The sequence below is a fragment of the Rhipicephalus microplus genome, chromosome 6 (assembly GCF_043290135.1).
Source record: "Rhipicephalus microplus isolate Deutch F79 chromosome 6, USDA_Rmic, whole genome shotgun sequence".
Taxonomy (NCBI): domain Eukaryota; kingdom Metazoa; phylum Arthropoda; class Arachnida; order Ixodida; family Ixodidae; genus Rhipicephalus; species Rhipicephalus microplus.
The window spans coordinates 198399192-198420673 of record NC_134705.1 but is presented as its reverse complement, the minus strand read 5'-3'; the positions used below and the strand labels follow the sequence as shown (position 1 = coordinate 198420673).

The window sequence follows — 21482 nt, the reverse complement described above, 5'->3', positions numbered from 1 at the left end:
TGTGCTCCTCCCCATTCTTATTCTTCTAGTTACTTCAATCTCGTGGTTAGGCTCTGCGGTTATTACCTGCCCTAAGTAGACATAGTCTTTTACAACTTCAAGTGCACTATTACCTATCTCGAAGCGCTGCTCCTTTCCGAGGTTGTTGTACATTACTTTCGTTTTCTGCAGATTAATTTTAAGACCCACCTTTCTGCTCTCCTTGTCTAACTCCGTAATGATGAGTTGCAATTCATCCCCTGAGTTACTCAGCAATGCAATGTCATCGCCGAAGCGCAGGTTACTAAGGTATTCTCCATTAACTCTTATCCCTAACTGTTCCCATTCTAGGCTTTTGAAAACCTCCTGTAAGCACGCGGTAAATAGCATTGGGGAGATTGTGCCCCCTGCCTTACACCCTAATGGATTGGTATTCTGTTGCTTTCTTTATGAAGCACTATGGTAGCAGTTGATCCCCTGTAGATTTCTTCCAGGATGTTTATATATACTTCATCGACGCCCTGATTCCGCAGTGTCTGCATGACGGCTCATATTTATACTGAATCAAACGCCTTCTCGTAATCTATGAAGGCTAGGTATAGTGGTTGGTTGTACTCTGAGCATTTCTCTATTACCTGATTGATAGTATGAATGTGGTCAATTGTTGAGTAGCCTGTTCGAAATCCTGCTTGTTCCTTTGGTTGATTGAATTCTAATGTTTTCTTTACTCTGTTAGCAATTACCTTTGTAAATAGCTTGTATACTACAGAGAGCAAGCTGATCGGCCTGTAATTCTTCAAGTCCTTGTTATCTCCTTTCTTATGTATTAAGATGATGTTAGCGTTCTTCCAAGACTCTGGTACCCTTCCCGTCAGGAGACACCTCGTAAACAGGGTGGCTAGTTTTTCTAACACAATCTCTCCTCCATCTTTCAGCAGATCTGATGTTACCTGATCCTCACCAGCAGTTTTGCCTCTTTGCATGCTCTCCAAAGCTTTTCTGACTTCTTCTATCATTACTGGTGGGATGTCATCTGGGTTACTGCTAGTTCTTATAGTATTAAGGTCGTGGTTGTCTCGGCTACTGTACAGATCTCTGTAAAACTCCTCCGCTATTTTAACTATCGTATCCATATTGGTAGTTATTTTGCCTTCTTTGTCCCTTAGTGCATACATCCGACTTTTGCCTATCCCAAGTTTCCTCTTCAGTGCTTTGACGCTTCCTCCATTTTGCAGAGCGTTATGCAGGACACACATGGCTGCTCGCAATCGCGGCCCTTGAAAAAGGTTGTTTTGTTTACAGTGCAGTACCACTTATAGCGTGGACATTCGTGACTCCCGCAACTTACGTCATAAGCGGTCTATACTGTAGTATTCACACCACGAACCACGTTCCATAATGCGAAAAAACCAACCAATATGTCTTAGTATTTTGATTACACGAGCTGGTACAGCCCCAAGAAAGGAAACTGTGATACACTGCTAATGGTGTATTAGTTTTCTCTTTATTTCATCACTCATTAGACCGAATTTCACAAAGAAAAACAGTGGAGCTAGATATTTATTTCATGTTAATAATTTCTGGTGTACAAGAGTGCTATAGCAAGGATTATGGGAAAGAATATACACATAAAAATAGCAATAAATTTTTTTGTTATCTGGATTTCTTCCACCCTTTTTTTTTTTTTGCAGTAAGGTACAGGTTAGGAATATGTAAATATGATTTCCTCAAATGAAGTGTCACTCTGCTTTGTCATATGGGGCACACCTTCAAAAGTGCTTGCATAGAGAGGCAACACTGCCAAGTACAAAGTCAATTTAGAGCGAAAAGTTGAGGGAAACACACCTGACCAAAGCACACAGTGTCCGTTGTGTTGTTGCAAATGGCCACGTAGCTGGGGAGAACACCAGTGTGTGCATCCTGCAACAAGCAGACAGACAAGCAACATCACCTTATTGCAAAATTGGGCTTCACAGACACAAAAACTCCTCGCATGGTACACGTAAGTAATGAGTAGAGCAGAGCATAACTGGAAAGTTACACAACTGTCAAGCAAGTTTTTAGTAAGTACGCACAGTCATAAAAACAGCTGGAAAATGAAGATAAAAGCTTGGGATGAAAAATATGTAAACTGTAAATCTGTGAGGCGACGTTACAACAAGTGGACTTGTATTCTTCGTGGTTGGAAAGACACATACACGTTCTCTCATATAACACTTGTTCTCTTTCATTGGCTATGTTGTCTGTGAGGTTTAATTAATGTTGTCCTGTCATGCAACTTATAAGTTAACATGGGTTGTGTAAGGCCATCTCATAAAAGGGTCCCAGCTTAACTAGATCAATCATTTTGCATCACTTTCCTTTGAGTACCTTAGAGCACAATATTTTAGTGCATACAAATAAATCGGTCTGATTTTCTCGTAACTCAATTCATATATAACATGCAGTTCACTGCATATCCCATAAAAAAAAATAACTAAAGAATAAAAAAAAACCTGTTCCTTTAGCATATAACAGCTGCATAAGTAAGAAATCGCTTGGTTTTTCTTGGTTCTCTACCATTTGCTGCCGTGCTACGATGCAACACCAACACATAACAAACCCTAATAATTAGCCACTCTCATATGTGAGAACAGCAGTCATGCCCCTCCAAATAATATTAAAAGTATTGTACAGTAAAAGCTCGTTAATTCGGGAAATTGAACAATTTAGATGTATTATTTGGTATTGCATGTTCAGTCCTATTTGGCCACAACTTGGTTAGTTTGGACCTCAAGCACAATCATGTTGTTGGCAACCAAGGCTTGTATGATGGCAACCAAGCCATTGTGGGTACTGTGTATGATAACACTGATAGTGACTGGGATGAAGCTGTGAGAAGCGGCGGTTTCGTTTTCACCGCTTGCCTTCAGAACTGTCTAGTCACATTCCTTGATTGTGCATTGCAAGCCATGTTTCTTTAGCAGCAGTTGCAGTACTCAGCAGTTTTGTTTAGACTCGAAGCGTAAGTCGCGTGCATGCCTTCAGAAATGCGTAGATGCTATGATCAAGCTACTTGTGACCACATTTTTGTCTATAGTGGATGGAGTGCTCAGTAAATTTGAACTTCAGGCTATCTTCAGGCTATCACAAAACTCAAAGATATTGGCAAGCGAATTTTGTGGTGGTATACAATAAGAGACAGGTTGAGAATATGTTTTGGCTTAAGACACGGGGTGTCGAGCCACAGGCTTAGATTGGGAACAAAGTCCCACATGGCAAGAATTGCGGCATTTACACAGAATTTTTGCATTCAACAAAAATCGAAAAAGAATTGATGTGACACCAACTTCATTATGTTTTCTTTGTACCCACAATAATTTACTATTTGGTTATTCAGCCAATTTTTCCAGTTTCATGAAATCTTGAATTACCGAGCTTTTACTGTACTCAACAGAAACTCAGTTTGAACTAGCAAAGCACCTCACAAACTACACCGACTAAAGAAAGAGCGATGCAGACTTCAAATATTGTATTGTTTTTTGCTAACTCAATATGAAGCATTATTAACTTGTCCAAGTTGAAGTTTCACTAAAATTCGAGACAGCACATCCGCACTCTGTACAAAAGGAGCATTGTGGTGGCTAACCGGGCTCCAGTAGGAAGCTGCCGTGGAGAGCGTGTGAACAACAGGCTGACAGATCCTGATAAAGCACGGGTCCAAGGATGCCTCGATTTCAACGCCAGGCTCCTAATATTTGAAAAAACAAAGATACATCAGTTTGCTATTTAGGCTTTTTTGTTAATCACAGGTACACAAATGTGGCAGGTGACACAATTTGAAGTGACAGAATCCACAGCAGAAGTTGGTTATGCTTAATCGTAGTCTAGACTATAAGGTGACAGAAAATGCCCCCGGTTCAAAAGATAACTTGTCACAGGTGGGAAACCATCCCAAAATCACTGCACTGTTAATGTTGTGGTTTAAAAGGCTAAAAGGGCATCAGCTCTCTGCCTACTTGAATATATCTGTGTGAAAGAGTACCGTAATTACTCGAATCTAACGCGCACCTTTTTTTCGGTTAAGCGAGTTCATAAATCGCATGCGCGTTAGAATCGAGTACGAACAAAAAAATTACGGTCAATCTATTGCCATCGGCAAATCCAAAATGGCCGCCCCCTACGTGCGTCGGCACTTTTCCTTGCTCCGTGTGCGTCGGCATGGCGCGTTGGCCATTTCTGCCTATGTGTTTCCCATGTGCGGCACTTCGTACGTGTGCTGAGGAGTTCTTCATCTAGTAGTGCATTAGCATCGACGGCATGGAAGGGCCTACTCCAAAAACTCGAGTGCACCACGATGCTGCTTTTAAAAGAAAAGTCATCGCCTGTGCAGAAACGGACGGAAATCGGGCCGCATCGCGGTCGTTCGGAGTTCCCGAAACGTGCGTGCGGGACCGGCGGAAACAAAAGCAGAAGATTGTCGACAGCAAAGCTTCACGCAAAGGCTTCAGTGGACCACAGCAGGGTCGGTTTCCGCAAATTAAAAAGCTGCTCGGCGAGTATGTGCTTGAGCAGCGAGTGGCACAGCGGCCCGTGACGACAGAACTGCTCCAAGTGCGGGCTATGCAATTAGTCTTAGAAAAAGGTCTAATGCAAAGTCAGTTTAAAGCGAGCAGGTGCTGGCTAACTAACTTTATGAAGAGGAAAGGCTTTTCTCTCCGAAGAGGAACATGCATATGCGAAAAGTTTTGCGGAAGAGTACGATGAAAAGCTTCACAGTTTTCAGAGGTTCGTCCTAAACTTGCGGCGCAACAACGGCTACCTGCTTGGGCAAATTGGGAATGCCGATCAGACGCCTCTTTACTTCGACATGCCTGGCACCACAACCGTCGAGAAGAAGGGGGCGAAGCAAGTTCGCGTGCTGGCATCGGTGCACGGTAAAACTACAGTGACGGCAATGCTCCGTTGCACGTCAGATGGGCACAAGGTTCGCCCGTACCTCATATTTAAATGGAAGACGCTCCCGAAAGGAGTCGTTTTTTCGAGTGGTGTGATCGTGCGGGCCAGTGAGAAAAATGGGTGCGCGTTGCAATCGATGCCTTACGTTTTTTTTTTTTTTTCACGGTGGAAATCGGGTGCGCGTTAGAATCGAGTAAATACGGTAGCTTTGGGAATGTTAGTCAGCGCTTTTCGGTAGCAAGGCAGCGTAAGAAGAAAAAGTCCCTTTGCACTGCCGATCTCATGTGGCATGTTATATTAGGAGCAAGTGTCTGATAGTGATAATCATGTTAATACGAATCTCAATGAATAGTACATTCAAACCTCATTATAACAAAGTTGCATCTTACACAACAATAAGTTTGTTATATCCAAAAATTTATTATAAAGGTACATGCATAACAATATATCGATTGCTAGACTTCTTTGTTTACTTTGTTATAACCAATATTTCGCTATACATATCTGGGTTAGTTGTGGCAGTGCTGACATTAGGGTCACCTCGTGACTCATAGGAAGTTTCTATACCAAGATCTTACAGTCAGACATGTGAAATCACCTTGTTGAATGGCTGGCAGATGACGGCCGATGCTTTGATACCTACAGAGTCGAGGATGCCAAGGCGGGTGAGGTGAAGCAGCTCTGTGACGTCGCATGATATGTACCCATTCACCTAGCAAAGTAAAGACGCATAACAAGATAAATTATAAAGGCATATTCCTAACACAATATCTGTTGTGAGATTATATTTTATTTACTTCATTACAACCAATATTTTGTTATATTTTGTTTCGTTATATCGAGGTTAGGGTGTATTTTCAGTTTAGTTTCAGTTTCAGTTTTATTGAGCATTTTCTTCACAGAGTTGCGAAAAAGAAAACGCAAGGATAGGAGCAAAAAGCTGCTATATTAGCAGCTTGACGAGGCTCCTACCCCTTTTCACTTGGCATTACAAAATCAGCAGAGCACAAAACATGAAAAAACAATTTGACGTCGATTTTCAAAAACTTCAATAAATAAAAAGAAAATGCATCAAAATTACATCAGTTTCAGGTTTACATAAAATAAGCAAACCACATAGAGAGAAAAACAACAAAAAACAAAAGAAAACAGCGTGCGGCCAATCATGAAACAATGCACACGTTGCTAAACGGCTACCAAAGTATTACAAAATGATTATACAACGTTTACAACACTGGGTATGCGAAAAGCACGAGTTTTAATGCACATGGGAAACACTGACGAGTGAAATGTTGTATGTTTTACTCGTAAAAAAAAAGCAACGAAAAAAAATGTCAAAGAAAGCAAACATTATACGATGCCATGTTACATAAGCACTATTATAGGGTGTTTCTTTTACATATAGTACTGTAGCCGGACAACTAGAAGATGCTAAACTACACGGCGCCATTTTGGATAAGAAGGTTCTTAAGTTGTTTTTTATGTATATTAAAGATGTCGATGTTTTTATTTTCAAACAAGTTAAAACAAGCTGGAATACAGTGTTCAAGTCTTCTCAAACCGTGATTAGTTCGCGAATAAGGAACAAACCAGGAAGGCCTTTTCCGAATGTCATAATAGGATTGTGTATTTTTCCTGAGGTTACACAGTTTAAGAAAACAAGCATTGTTTGATAGCAAGCTTTGTTTGTATTTCATAATAAGGTTGAAACTGTGTATGTGATCGATCGGTAAAATCTTATATTCTCTGAATAAATGACTTGTATGTGCGTCGTATGGTACGTTTGCAATATGACGAATCGCTTTTTTCTGCAGTAAAAATATTTTGTTCCGATTTGCTTTAGATGTATCTGCCCACACTAGACTACAATAGTTTATGTGAGATGAAAACAACGTATTATAGAGTAAAAGTTTAATGTTTGCTGGAAGTATCTGTCGAAGTTTAGAGAGAGCACCACACGTCCTAGCTATATTTCTAGTTACTTTATTAACGTGTTCATCCCAATTAAGATTTTCATTAAAAATTACTCCTAAGGATGAAACTTCTTTGACAACCTCAATTTTTTCGGGCCCGAGATATATATCCAAACCACGACAGACAGCCTTCTGAACCGGTGCGAATACCACAGCTTTGGATTTTTTTGTGTTTATCGTTAAATAATTTGCAGTACTCCAAATGAAGATGTCGTTAAGAATGTTGTTGGCTGAGTCTGCAAGCTTACCTAAATCATTACCATGAAAAAATATACTAGTGTCATCTGCATAAATTATAAAGTCCACATATTTGCTGACACTTGTTATGTCATTTATATAAATATTAAACAGTAGGGGCCCTAATATGCTGCCCTGAGGTACACCTGACGTTATGGTTAGTAGGGAGGTTAGTAGGGATTTCTAAAGGAGTATTGATTCAATGCAGTATACAAAATGCATAAATTATCCCTTCCCTTCACACAGGCAAGGGCGGGGATGGGCTTAAAAGAAAAAAAAATGCAGAGCATTCTTGTCTACCCATTGTGAGAGTGAATGTAAAGATGGTGTGGGCAGTACCTGTACAGGAACACGGCTCAGATCGTCTATATTTAAAATAGTTTTCTTCTATTCAAGCACCACATTATTTGAACAAATTTGTTGTCTTTGTGGAACTCGGCACTGATGAGGTTCCAAACTAGTAGTTTACAATTTAGGCACCCAACAAACTGAAGAAACTAGAACCATCTTGTGGCAAATGCCTCTCACATTTTATATTATGAACCGGACAAGGAAGCCTTAATGTACTAATAGTATACTATACACTCACTTTCATTGGTGAAATAAATAACTCATGCAGTCAAAAATTTTCATTTGACTATATTATGATACACGATGTTTTGTGACATGATTGCCCACACGGGGCCAGTAAATAAGAAACACGCGGCACTGTAAGAACTTCCGAGCATCAGTTTAAGTATGCACAAGGTTCAGACAACTGCTACTTTGTAGTTAGTACAAAAATCACATGGAATTCAGGCCAGTCTTGTTTACCCCAAGATTAATGCGATGCTCCCAGCCGGTGTAGGAAAGGCACAAGTGGTCCATGGATATCACGGCAAAGTCGAGGTTGGTGGGGCTTGCCACTGAGTGATCCAACTTGAATGGCCACAGCGCTGCTGAAGGAACTGTAACCGGCACACAAATATGATTAAGGAAGGTGACCTTGATTAAAGACAAGATATGCACCAACATCACGATAATTCCAAGCACTAGTACAGATTAGAGTGGACTAGAGCTGAACACCAACTGATACAACATATGCACTTATTAGGAACAGATGGAAAAGCAATCTTTCTGTCGATGATATGCTTTTTCGTTCGTTTCAATTCCTTCAAATTCAGGTCATAATTACTATGCTACTGTTAAAATCATGTTCCATATGCTTTCCTTTGACTAATTGTCTCTCTGATCCATTGGTTGTGTCTCATAAATGCACAAGCATCTAAAAAAATTCTTTTATAATACACTATTTAGAAAAAGTTCCGAGAATCTATACAAAAAGCTACGAAAGGAGACCTTCATGCTGCATCAACAGTGAAAACCGTTTCTCCATTTTAGTTGCAACAGAGCAAGCAACAAGCAAAAAGGTATCACTGTAAAATCCACATGAGGGAACCACTACCTTAAATAACGGTGTCACTAAGGTAAACCTTTATAGACTCACCCCCATGATTTCCAAAAGAATTTAGTTAGTCATGATGCTTTCCAGTATGCCGTGAATACGGTGCGTGAAGGCTCACCTTTCTGGTCAGTGGGTACATTCAAGGTGACGAGACAGGAATCGACGGCCACACTCGCTCTCAGGTGGGGCACCAGTGCTGGATCAAAGTGGGAGTCGACACGCATGCAGGCGGCTAATGCCAATGGAGACATGGCCGTTCCCGAAGTGGGCTCCTCGCTGTCCCTGCTGACATTTCAACATAAGAGGGAAGAAAAATAAGCTACCTCAATCTACCCTCTGCAAAATCTGCAGAAACAATGGAGCTGCAGTTTTCCCGTGTTTTTCTCGTAATTTTCTGCGATATTGTTAGTATGTCTGCGATAGGTTACTTTCAGAGTGTAGAGATGCATGGGAAAGGACGTGCGACAGTGCCTGCCACACCCCGCCCTGCTGCATTGACTTTACGCCTCACAATTTCAGCTCGAGCTGCCTTTCCCCATTTTACTCGGTGGCTACCGCTTCGTCCACGGTCGAAGCAGTTACGCCAGTAAGGGGGTATCTGGGAACCAGAGCGTGACATGCGACACGGACAATTATCCGTCATCGGGACCAATACTAGAACGGCTACACCGCTAAAAAATTTAACAGAAAAGAAAAGTTTTACAGCTTTAGGGTAATAATGTTTCAGCGAATTTCTTGTTACAGTGAAGTGCAGGGAAGCTACATGCAGTAAACTTCCTTTTACACAAAATAAGAACGGCCTCAGCAGTTCCTTTTTTTAATTGTAAAAAATTCTAGGTGGCCCAAGACAAAGCTTATTGCGTCAATGAAAACTAAATAAAGGTATGTGAACAGTTGTACATTTATGACTCAATTGAGTGTAACAGAGCTTGTTTTACAAAGAAAATCATTAGGCCCCATTAGAAACTAGGTTACACAGCAAAACATGCAATAACCCTATCACACTGAAAGTGTTTATGCCATTAGCTTCAAATGTTATTCGGAGCAACAAATCCCATTCAATCAATGGTGGTGCTACACAGGCAAAAGCAACGTCATTCGATCATGATATCAAGGCAATAATTCAGAAAAAAGTTGCCAGAGAAGTTGAGCGAGGTACACGTAGAGTGATAGAAAAGTGAAGTTGTTCATTTTAAAACACATGTGGGAAGTCACTTTGCTACATAAATACACATAGAAAATGTATATCCCAGAATATAAGGCTACTGTAAGCTAAGACGATCCACTTAGGCAGTAGCCACAGCCAATAGAACGGACACAAGCTAAAAAAAACGTATGTGTCTATGCAGGTTTTCTAGAACGCGAAACAACAAATGCATACATGGTATTGTTTGCGGTGCGGCCACACACTTAAAATCCAGAGCATTCCGAATTTGTTTGCTTTGAAATGTGGTTTCGCATGCGTCTATGCGTCCAAAGAGCTTGCAACGAAATTGACGTAGCCGTATGAGAGCAAACATCATCACGGCTGACAGCACCGGTGCCCAGATGCCATTGAGATGGAGAGTACAGACATTTTACGACAGCCTTTCGTAGTCCTGTTTCCATGAAAGTGATAGATTTCTTAGAAAAAAACAGAATTAATGGCATGTTTCCATGAATGCAGGTCAAATTGAGAATGCCTAATGCCACTCTTTAAGTAGTCTCTGTAGTAGAGAGTATGCGTATGGTTCGACTGAAATGACGAATGTGTTTCTCGAACTCATTCAATTTTAAGTCATTCGATTCTAATGACATTATACATCGCTACGTGGCAGCCACAAGTGTCATTATATGCGAATGCCATGCCATTCGAATGACATTAAAATGTCCAGTGTGACAAGGAAATAAAATACTACATAGGAAGTCCTTCGGAATGGGTAAATTTTCAATTGGTTCTTTGTTAAAGGACATAGGGGAAATTAAAGTGCCATGTTACCACACAGCCATGTTACCAGGCTAGCCAGCCATTCTTCTCCCTTTGCCTCAATTAGCATCCACACACAACATTCCTTCTCTGCCTTCTCGGCCACGACATTAACCAGTTTCATTTTCATGGAGTAGCAAAATTGAAATATTGTTTTATGCACTTTGCGTAGGATGATATACCAAAGTCCCGCATCGCAATTGGTAATACTGCAGCCAGTGCGCCATACACAGTGGTATTTATGAGTGTGACTTAAATCTATTCAGTAAGAAGTTTGGCTTAAAAAAAAAGGGGGGGGGGGGGAGGTGAGCTGTTGTCCACGTTTCAGTTATTTGGTTCGACATTCAGCTAACATAGTTGCATGTTCGCACCATGCCCAAATCAGGTGATGCTCTTTTTTGCAAGGCCCAAGTTGGGCAAGTGGTCTCCAAGGTTATTGCGGCCTAATGTGATACAATTGATTTGTTTCCATCCTGCTTAAGCTCAGAACCTTGCCATGTTGTTGTTGAAAAGAGACTGAAACAGAATAAGGAGATGAGGTGTGTTCCCTGCTGTGGACATTGTTACCGTACTGCTCAGGTCTTGCAGAGCTCACCCATTTCACATTGGAATAGAAGCCATGTAAGCAATGAACTTCTAGGCTTTCCTCCTAAAGACTGCTTAAGCTCAGCTCCGTTGATTTGACAAGTGAGCGCAACAACATGCAACACTAGACCTTGCAGCTGGTTGCTCAGGAGGAAGTATGATGACCCTCCAAGTGTCCGCAACTGCCACAGGCGGGGGCTGATCCCCAAAGAATGCCAGTGCTGGCAGCTCCAGGAAACACGGCTCGCTCTCCGACAACTCAAACTGCTGGCATGTCACAAACACCTCTTGGCAGGGATCCCAGTACTGGAGGTTGCATTGCAATGCCTGCACGAAGGTCCCGTAAAAGCGGTCAAAACAACAAGTGCCATAAGGCAACGTAATAATCGGACATGCATTTTATTTTTCATACAGTCGGAAAGCTGCATACCTGGTGAACTGTGAACATAAAATTCATGGAAAATTCACAGACTGCATTAAGAAGATAGCGTGCAGAGATAGCGTTTTTTTAGTAGTTTGAAACAAAATAGCAGAAATAAAGGAAGTTGCAGAGGATTCCCTAAGCATATTCTTATGAGATAGCAGCATAATAGTGTTTCTTTTGGCAAGGCTGATGAAGCACTGGTGGGATGGTGTTTCATGGTTGTCTTATCAAGAATGAGGCAGTGCAGAAGCCAAATTGTACCTATGTACGTGATTTGGTGCAACCAAAGTGATGCCGACAACTCTTTACACATGAAAGGCAACGTTGCCATTTCCTCAGCCTCTCCTTATCTTTCAACTTCTGTGGAAGCTCAACTGATGTGACCAACAAGGGAACAATGCCTTCAAGTCCGGAGTTCGAAATCTGCCTCTAGACGTTAATTCATGAGAACACCTGAAATTTTGGGTGCTAAAAATCTCTGGCATCCGTTTTTTCGAACCTCTCACCCAAATTTCAGGTCCAAAACAGCATTAATTGAACCTCCATCACTGCCAAATCTATCATCTCTATGTTGGAATCAGCGTTTTCACGAGTCAATACAAACAGCTTTGCCACGACACGAAAATGTAATAGGGTGAAGCATATTAAAACCCTGAAGGGGCCACTGTTAATTTGACATTGACTGTATTTGTCTTGTGGGGCCTTGACGCGGAGAGAGAGCACCATGCTCTTGAAGCGAACGGACACAGCAGACATGGTCAGAACAAACCAAACAACACCCATTCATTTGATTACGTTTTGATCGACGATATCGTCAGCTGGATTATTATAACACCAATTGTGATCAGCACACCAAGACAACTTTACACAATATTACACAACACTCAACAACATGACAAACACAAGAACAAACGCAAGGGGACTTCGCCAACGCCTGACTCACTACAAGGGTCCCCTTCCCGGCAGACGGCCCGCGGTGCTGTGCACCGGGGTCCCACTGCGAGAGACAGTCGCTCGCGTCAACTGCCACGCGCCAAACAGGACCGCTCATATCTCGGGCGCTGCCACCCAAGCCTGTCGCCAGGCGTTACTTCCAGCGCTATGACCTAACCATGACGATGATAGTGGAGACAAACGCTCGCGAGCACAACGCCACTTACCGCTCAATGATTGTCACCCCTGAATGCGGCTTAGCACGAGACATGTGCGTCATGAGGCGCAAACAACTTTACAGAGCGTGTCAGCAACTTCCCAGTTTTTAAGAAGTTCGAATAGTTCAAATAGTGAAACTCTGGTGTAAATCAAATCAAATAGCAAACACCAATAGAAAAATACTTGAAATTTCGAACATTCGACCACTCGTAGTTAGTGCAGATGCCCAGTATCTTTATAGTATAAAGTCATCAGTTGTCCTCCTAACAGGCTTTTTATGGGCAGCAGTTTCTGTTGTACTCACAGGAGGAGGGGAAGTGCCCATTGTCACTGTTGATGAGAAAGGCACGGGATACACGTCAACCCGAGTCAAAACACGTGGCTCGGGGTAGCGCCAAGTCATCACGCCAGCATCCCCATTCTTCAATGGTCTCCGAAAGACAATCTCGTTCGGATTGGGTGTGCCTAGAATGCAACAGCCAGTAAGCAAATAGAACGTGAAGCATTGCTAGATTTAAGCAAGGCCCTGGACTGAGCTGGATAGAATTTTATAGTAAGCAGAGTTAAAGCTCCAAAAGACAAAAAAGAAAACTTATAAAGATAGTGTAAACAAATTCAAGCATTCAATTTAAAGAAAAACAGCACTGTTATATACACAGTGATCCAAAGTGTAATCCTTGTTGAGAAAGTTTTACTGTTTTACTCAATGAAATTCAGTTGGTAATACTAGTCAGTGTTTCTTGATATCTGTTTCTCTCTCTTTTTTTTAAGTTCTTACAGGCCTCGTAAAAGACATTGGGTAATGGGGGCATTACAATAACAAATAATCACATGCAGTCAATGAGTAAATGAAAACCAGCAAATAATAAGGCCATGGAAAGTACATGGGATGCTAAGTGTACCGCTCTAAGTGTGTTGTAGTGACTGTGATATAGATGTGAAGGAAGTTGAGTGGGTGAAAAGACCTCTTGCCAACAGCATGGACGGCAACTGCAACCTTCACATTACACACCAGATGCTCTTACCAATTGAGCTAGGGCAGCGGTCGTCCCCTCGTCCACTTTGTGGGGGTATCTATAGGAATGTCGACTATCATACAGTAGAATATAATGTAAACAGAATTCTGTTAATTGGAACTGCTGCTTAAATGGAACAAGTGCTTCTGGCAAGATTGGGTTCGTCCTTGTATTCCGCTTCCTTTTTCATCCCTTAGTAAACGCAACTACTGATGAAACATATTTTCCTGGTACATTCAGGTTCCTTTTAATGAGAGTCTGTTGTACACTTATACTTCGATATAATAAACCCTGATCTAACAAAAAATTGGTCATAATAAAGTCAGTAAACAATAAACAGTCTTGCAATAGATATAGTGTTAGGAATATGCCTTTATAACAACATTTGAGATATAATGATCTTGTTTTCAAGAAAGATGCAACTTCGTTATAACGAGGTTTGAGTGTAGTGGGAGTGCTAGCGCCACTCAAAGCCATGATGATGAGTGTGGAGCATTCTTTCTTTTTGCTAGCTGGCATCACGTAGTGCATGAAATGTTTTTAAAAAAAGACTCTTAAAAAAGAAATATCACAAAACACACATCCAGCAAAAAAAATGTGACCCCCCCACCCCCCCATTTTCCTACCATGGTTCGAACCCACCCATTGTTAAAATTAAGACTTGCCATCATCTTGGATGTACTGGAAGCTGCCATTGCGGAGGTCGTCGCACCACGATTTTCCTTGGGGACCTTTGGCAGTGGTTGCAGCTGCTTTGCGAGAAGTTTTCACTTTGCCGTGGGGCGTTATTTTCTCAAGGCGTTCTGTGACAGACTGAGAACAAGATAAATATATTATGCAATGTTACAGCTCTTACACAAAGCACAAAGATTGATTGAATTAAACCTATTGATGTGAAGCAACGCTGACCTTGTTGCAGCATAAGTATAGGCTAGATGAGTGCAAGACAGTGTACTCATTTCAAATGCTGGCAAATACTTCTGGACAGTTTTCTATCTGTTTTACAACTATTTTTCACCTGAAGCTAAATGTGCCCAGGGTTAGCCAGCCTTATAAAACAGCAATATCAAGATTTATTTCCTAGCAATATAGTTACAACTATGTGTGCAAAAACGTCTCGTGATATCCCAATACAGCACAACAATGTTCTGCAATATTACTTAAACCATTCAGAAAGTTTCAACTGCACTGAAATGTAACTGTACAGCATACAATTGCAACCACAGACACAAGAATACCATAAAACCAAAATAATATAGGTCGAATTAAAAAAAAAATGCAATGAAAAGTCCCACCTTCGTCTTACATACTGGTCATCGGCAGAAAAAAAATGTTAAAGCCTCTCAAAAATAGGCAGCTGAAGTCGAAAGCCTCCATTGCCATCGTGAGCATCATCGGGGGTGCTGTGGGGCAAGGTTAGGCAAGGCCCACAGTGTTCTATCAATGCCATTTTGCCTCGGTTATTTGTGATCAGCCGGCTGGCTTTTTTTTTTATTTCCTTCAGAAATGAGTGGTAGTGGGCAGCAGTTTACGATAGGCTTTAAGAAAAAAGTTACCGAGTATGCTAAAGTGCACGGCAACCTGGCGGCACAACGGGAATTCGGTGCATTGAAGAAAAGCAACCAATACTGGAGGAGCCAAAAGCAGCGCACCACACCCAGCAGCAATATCAACAACAACAACAACGAAAAAACATTGTTTCGTGGATGAACTGCAGTGCACCCCGAACTGGTAACGCTACTCGCCTAATTCATCTGGGAGCTGCGTGCCGGATCGCTACTTGTAAACAGCAGAGTGCATCCGCATGAAAGCTCTCGAGATAGCGCGCAACTCTGGGCTCACAAAGGTGCAATTCAAGAGATCGCCATCGTGGGAGCGCCGATTTGTGAAGCGGAAGAGCTTTGCGCTGAGGCGGCGTACTTCCATCTTTCCGCAAATGCTCCATCAATAACGCACTTAATGAAACGAAGAATGTTGCACTCTGAGACATTACTAGTGAAAAACAGATGTCGTCGGACTCAAGTTCGGACGTGTTTGAGTGACAGCACTTTGTAACCTTCTGGCGTTAAACTACATAGGAATAGTGTCTAAATAAAGACAAATGTCACGACAGTGCAGCTGGTTGTGTCGCGTATTTACCTAGATAAGGGTGTGCCGTGATACTTTGTGATTTAAAAAATTTTGTTTCCTTTTGTTTCCCGATCCTTGGAAGAGCATGACAAGCTCAAATCATTTTTAAAAAATTAAATTATTATTTTTTATCAATGCGTCTTCGGGGTAAGCCTCACACCAACGTTGAACTGACTAGAATTGGAAATACTACATCTTTGTACACAATATGAGATGTATTTTCTTTATTCTTTAACCTGTTCTTATGTGCTAAAACTTTAGCCACATTATTGAAAGGAGAGAAAGGAAGCAAAATAATTGGGGCCTAAAACCTGCACAAGATCGCATACAACTGCAGACAGTTCACACCCCCACTTAGTTCTTGGAATAATTAATAGCTTAGCACAAGTAGAAGTTGCATGTACTCATGGAAATGTGCAAACACACACATACAAACAAAACAATTTCAGAAGCCCTTGCCCTACCGTATAAACGGGGGCAACTTGGTTTGTGCCTGCCTGACATATTATTTCTTTCTTGCGGTCACATAGCCCAGTGCTCCCTTAACTGTTTCTTTCCTCCATGCCAGGAATTGGACTGTCATGCACGTGCTTGCAGTGTAACAGTTCAGTTGGTAGATGCAACAATGACAGTAATGTGATCATAATCAAGCAAAAACGCGGCAACATGAAATGACAAGTCGCTTTAAGGAAAGATTAGATTTCTGAATCAAAGCGGCTGGTCACCTACAAGCTCACGATTGAGAGATCATCAAACATTGATAAACGGTGCCTACAAATAAGCCTCTGACTCATGAGCTTTCGAGAGCCTTATTTGAGGACCTCTGCACATCTGTACTTTAATGGCTATCGTGTTTTTTTTTTTTTTAAGTCACACCTACTGTGCCGATTTGTGAGGCATAAAAACTTAATTTCAAAACATACGAAATGTTTTGTGCTGCATCAAAAGACTTACAGCAACTAGGTGCGTCATGTGCTGAGCTGCCGTCACACAATGCAGCAACTGCGCGGGCCCGACATTCAGTGGGAGCGTGTCGCAATGGACCCTTAGGACACTGTGTGCCGTTGGGAGACCGGACAGCTGCTCCCAGAAGCTGTCGGTCCACACAAAAAAGGTTGATGGTCCTGCCAAAGCCATGCACTGCTGACCCACGAGGGTGTACAGCTGGAGTGATGATAGAGTAGTTCTGCTTTCAATGGTCGATGGAACACCTGCAAGATGGCAAAGCCACGTGCGACATTCGGAGTTAGTAAACAAAACATAGCCAACCACACAATCCTGCAATACTTAGGGCAAACAAATTATTGCCCATTATGGTGCTCCTCAACATAGAATTTCGGAGCGAGTTTCATGCAAGTGTTTTCATTTCACTGGTCTGTTAGCGTTATAAGCTTTGGCCTTGACAGCACAAAGCCTTGGTGCAGAGATTGCAAATACATTCAAACCTTGATATAACAAATTAAGATATAACAAATTATCGCTCATAACAAAGCAAGTGACCAATCGCTTTGTCATAGGTACTGTGTTACAAATGTTTGCTTATACACTCAAATCTCATTATAACGAAGTTGAAGGGGAGCCACAATTATTTCGTTATATTAATTATTTTGTTATATTGATTATAACAGTTTGTGGCAATGTATGCTCAGATGGGCGCACACCTATAAACATGCAAAGAAGGAAACCGCCTCGCGGCCCGATGTACCACGACGCGACCACGCATGCTACGGAAAATAAACTCAGTAGGATCTCATTAATTCGAACTTACGAGTATTTCTAACTAGTGCTGAGGTCCCATCAAACATATGTGTATACCAATGAGCGAAAATGCCCTGTAATTTGAACGCGCAAGCACTTGCGACGGTTAATTCGAACATACCGCGCTCCGAAAATGCTCTCAGCACTATGCCCGATCCCCCAGCGGCACCTCTCAACGCTGCGAGTGAAGAAGTAAAAAAAGAAAAGGAAAGAAAAGACTGTGGCGGATTGTTTGCTCTCTCTAAAATGCCAATCTGCGACGCGCCTGTGCCATGCTTTTCCATTTTCCGTCTCTGCTAGGCTTGTGTGAATATTAAAATGCTGCAAATATTCGAACGAATAGTACAGTATTCAAATTCGGTTCGATTCGAACTTAAAATATTGAAAATTTCGAAGTATCTGCTATGAACGAATAAGTGCGTACTATACCACATGTAACTGCCTGTAAAGATGGGTTCACTGCAGTGTACGGGTACTAACCAGTGAAAACATTTACCCAAGAAAAATCCGTTTTGCCGTGAAGCCCCATTACAAATATAAAGGGGCCTTGCTACACTTCTTGAGCCTGGTCAGAAAATGCTGCCAATCAGTAGTCGAGGCTACCGTGAGCCAAATGTTATAGCGTGAGCAAAATATTATAGCGCAGCACACGGCCTGGAATCGACAGTATATTCTCAGTCAGCTAAAAATTGCCTTCTTTTTTCTTAACAAATGACGGATGAAGCTAAAAAATTACTTGTCACAACCATTGTATCAGCCATTGGCTGACTTGACGCTCGGTTGCACGCTTGGTTGTTACTGGGACCGGTGTGGAAGGCCATGAATTGTCCACGCATACGTGCGCGATCACACTAAAAATCCGCGTATTCGAAGAGAAAAGTAAGAGAGAGAGAAAAAAAAGTGCTCAAGGTCATGACTCATGAGACACGCGTGACTTACTTTCTTTCGCCATGCCATTCCTCCCTGCTTACCTTCCAGTGCTCCCGTTGGGATAAGACAAGAAAAAAATGCAATTGAAGCGTGCCCCAATCTTTGCAACTCTGCTCGTACTGGACGTATTCTAAATATTTTTGCGGCGGTAGATTCATGGGGCAATGAGCTTTTTTGGTGAATCAATTCCGTGGCAACTTTAAAAAGTGTTGCAGGGCCCGGTGAAGGATCATATAACCCTCAAATCGATTCATCATTTTTTAAAGTCTAAAAGCTTGCTATGCCAGCTTATATTCTAAATATAATTAATTTTAAAATGTTACGTGTTTTACAGGTTACAACTTGAATCCTACCAAAAGTCAAATCCTCCTACTACTCAAAGTTGTTACGACTTCCTTTGAACAAAAAAAAAAGGGCATTTGCATAGACTCCTTATTTTAATTTGTAAGAAATATTCTGCAGGTTAGTTAGGTCATTATAAATATGCCCACTTTCTTTTATATGTTATACATAGTATTCGAATTCGATTTGAAATTATTCGATGAAGATCACTATTCGCTTCAAATTCGCTTTGAACCTAAATTTAACTATTCGCACAAGCCTAGTCTCTGCCCATAGAAACCCTTATCCTTTCAAGGCCGCAAGCGGATAGAGAGAGAGAAAAAAGAAAGCTGTCGCGGAGAGTTGGCTCTCTCTCTAATGCCGATCTGCTTCTCTCCGCGTGGAGACGCTCCTCGTTTTTCGGTGCAGAGGGTAGCAGCGGAGACGCAGTCATTGCCGTCGTCTTTAGAAAGCGTTTGCAAAACTGATTGACTCGCTGCAAGGCAAATGTGTGCAGACGCGCACCACCGATTACTTCGATTAATGACGAATATCCTCTAAATTGTGAATAAATGTAAGTCTTCTGAAGCTTCCCTATCGTTGTTCTTAAGTGAGAGGGAAATTGCTCTGCACCGTGGCGCCATTTTTCAGTCATGTGACCTGCTGAGCGCTTCCTCAAACTTCTCCGCTGGCTGTGTGAGGAGGACGGCTCTCTCGGCCGCGCGTGGCATGGCTGTAATGCAAAGTTCAATAAAAAAAAATGCTGCAGTCTGTTACCTGTTTTTTAACCTTACTTATGCGTGCAAGCTTTTCATATGCAGAATGTGTTTTTAGGTGCATCAACTTGTTTTCATTCGTCTTCATAACTTACAAGAGTAACTGGGATATCAAAAAAAATTATTTTGCATGCATTTGTAACCAAGATTATAGCGAACTAGAATATGATCTAGTGGCGCGACCGGCAGGCAGCAGCTGCTGTCTCGGCGGTCAAAAATGACACGGACTGGCGCTAGAATTTTTCGCACCGTCGCTGCGCCTTTTCATGTCATGTGCGCGAGGCGAACGCGCGCTGGCGCAGTCTTTTCTAGATAGCGCGGGAATCAATCAGTGCGTGAGTATGTGTGTGAGTTTGGCACGTTGAGCCACCGCCACCTGAACAAACGTCGTCAAGGCCTGCAAGCTCTACTGCATACGTCAACAGGCTGATGACGCTGGTTGCGTTGTGCACTATGGTGGCACACGTCGGCATTCGTCAGTGCGTTTGCATCGGCGTTGCAGTCCCTGCAGCACTACTGTGCTTTGAGGAGAAACTTCTTTCTTTTGTGGTTAAATAGTAACGGCTTACACTAAAAAAAGAAGACCTTTGCCACAACTCTTACAAGGGTTCAATCGTCCAGCCTGTATAAGCATAATCTGTCATCATAAACAATAAAAATGATTGGTCGATTGATGCACTAAATGCAACTCTGACATTTCAGAAGTGCCAATCAACAATGGCACATTCTCAGTGATAGACATTCCTAGTGAGCGAAGAGAAGGTCACACCTTTGGACGAGCACAGAATTTCCAAGTTGGAGCTGTGGCCTTCCAAGGCTAGAACCATCTTAAAATTGTGATGGCGTTGTGCAGGGACATCCAGGGACAAGACAAGCTGATCCATCTCCAGTTTTGTTGACAGCCTGCGCAATATATTCTTCACAATTACTCTGAGCCGAGAAAACGAAAAGCAATACATGTTTGCACTCTTTAAAAGAGCGAATGACAAATTTAAGCATGGAAAGCTTTGGTCAAATGAATTGCAGGGTTTGGTGAACAAACCAGCTATGAAAGACAGTGTAGTAGTTGGAAAGATTTGGAATATTTCAACTATGCCAGCATCAAACTGTGTTTAAATATAAAATGCAGAAGCGTTTTTGCATTCAGCCTTTCATTAGAATGCTGCTGCAGTGTCAACAGGAGTCAAACCTGCGACCTCACACTGATCAACAGAAACTACCAGGTGACATGACAGGTAGAAGCAAAGTGGAAAAACAACCCATTTTATAGATCACGGAACAAAATTCAGCAAGCTATGCATGTTTCTCCCACACAGGTTTAGGATATGTGATCAATTTAAACTGTTATTTTTTAGAACTTCACAGAGAGCAATTTCAATGCACTAGCATCAAACAGCTCATTTCGTAGAAATTCCGATGTCAACATCATTGAGAGTGAGTGAAAAATAAAGAATGATGCAAATAAAATAAGCAGTAAAAAGCTCTGGTTCAAGTAAGAATCGAACCCAGGAGCAGGTGTTTCACCACAGAGCCATGCTATTGCCAGAAACTCCTTTGGAAGAAAAAAGAACACTATGTGAATGCCATGTCGATCCGCAATGTCTCCTTAAGGAGTCTTCTTAACGCATGTAAAATTGCATGGCAGAAGCGTGCAGGCGCCAGGCATCAAGACGAATGAATTGAGCAACGAGTGGGTGTTCCAAAGAACCATTCATTACAAGGCGCTCAGACATATTTAATCATCATCAGCTGCAAAAGCATCAACAAAGTGGGCAGCTGTACAGGTCTGTATGTTGCCTCACCACGAGCTGACCGTCAAGAGAGACGTGGACACTCCACTTTGTATTTCTTGG

At 41.9% G+C, this 21482-nt stretch overlaps 2 protein-coding genes across 4 annotated transcripts in view; both read right to left on the bottom strand.

The window, feature by feature from the left end:
• The window catches only part of LOC142765790 (intermembrane lipid transfer protein VPS13B-like), a 53807-nt gene extending 40623 nt beyond the window's left edge, over positions 1-13184 (bottom strand). The window contains exons 1-7 of one of the 2 annotated variants that reach the window (XM_075867484.1): positions 13003-13184; positions 11253-11449; positions 8690-8856; positions 7941-8074; positions 5516-5629; positions 3608-3709; positions 1825-1899 (exon numbers count right to left, since the gene is read on the bottom strand). In XM_075867484.1, the coding sequence (XP_075723599.1) occupies positions 1825-1899; positions 3608-3709; positions 5516-5629; positions 7941-8074; positions 8690-8856; positions 11253-11449; positions 13003-13101 (888 nt within the window). In that variant the 5' untranslated portion in view covers positions 13102-13184. The remainder of the gene's footprint in view (positions 1-1824; positions 1900-3607; positions 3710-5515; positions 5630-7940; positions 8075-8689; positions 8857-11252; positions 11450-13002) is intronic. The other variant, XM_075867485.1, reaches the window with a different exon arrangement.
• A 1169-nt stretch (positions 13185-14353) lies between these two features.
• Positions 14354-21482, bottom strand: part of LOC119166870 (intermembrane lipid transfer protein VPS13B-like) — a 70848-nt gene continuing 63719 nt past the window's right edge. For both annotated transcript variants that reach the window (XM_075867480.1, XM_075867481.1), the window contains exons 29-31: positions 20399-20532; positions 16799-17055; positions 14354-14527 (exon numbers count right to left, since the gene is read on the bottom strand). In XM_075867480.1, coding sequence (XP_075723595.1) covers positions 14369-14527; positions 16799-17055; positions 20399-20532 — 550 coding nt within the window. In that variant the 3' untranslated portion in view covers positions 14354-14368. The remainder of the gene's footprint in view (positions 14528-16798; positions 17056-20398; positions 20533-21482) is intronic.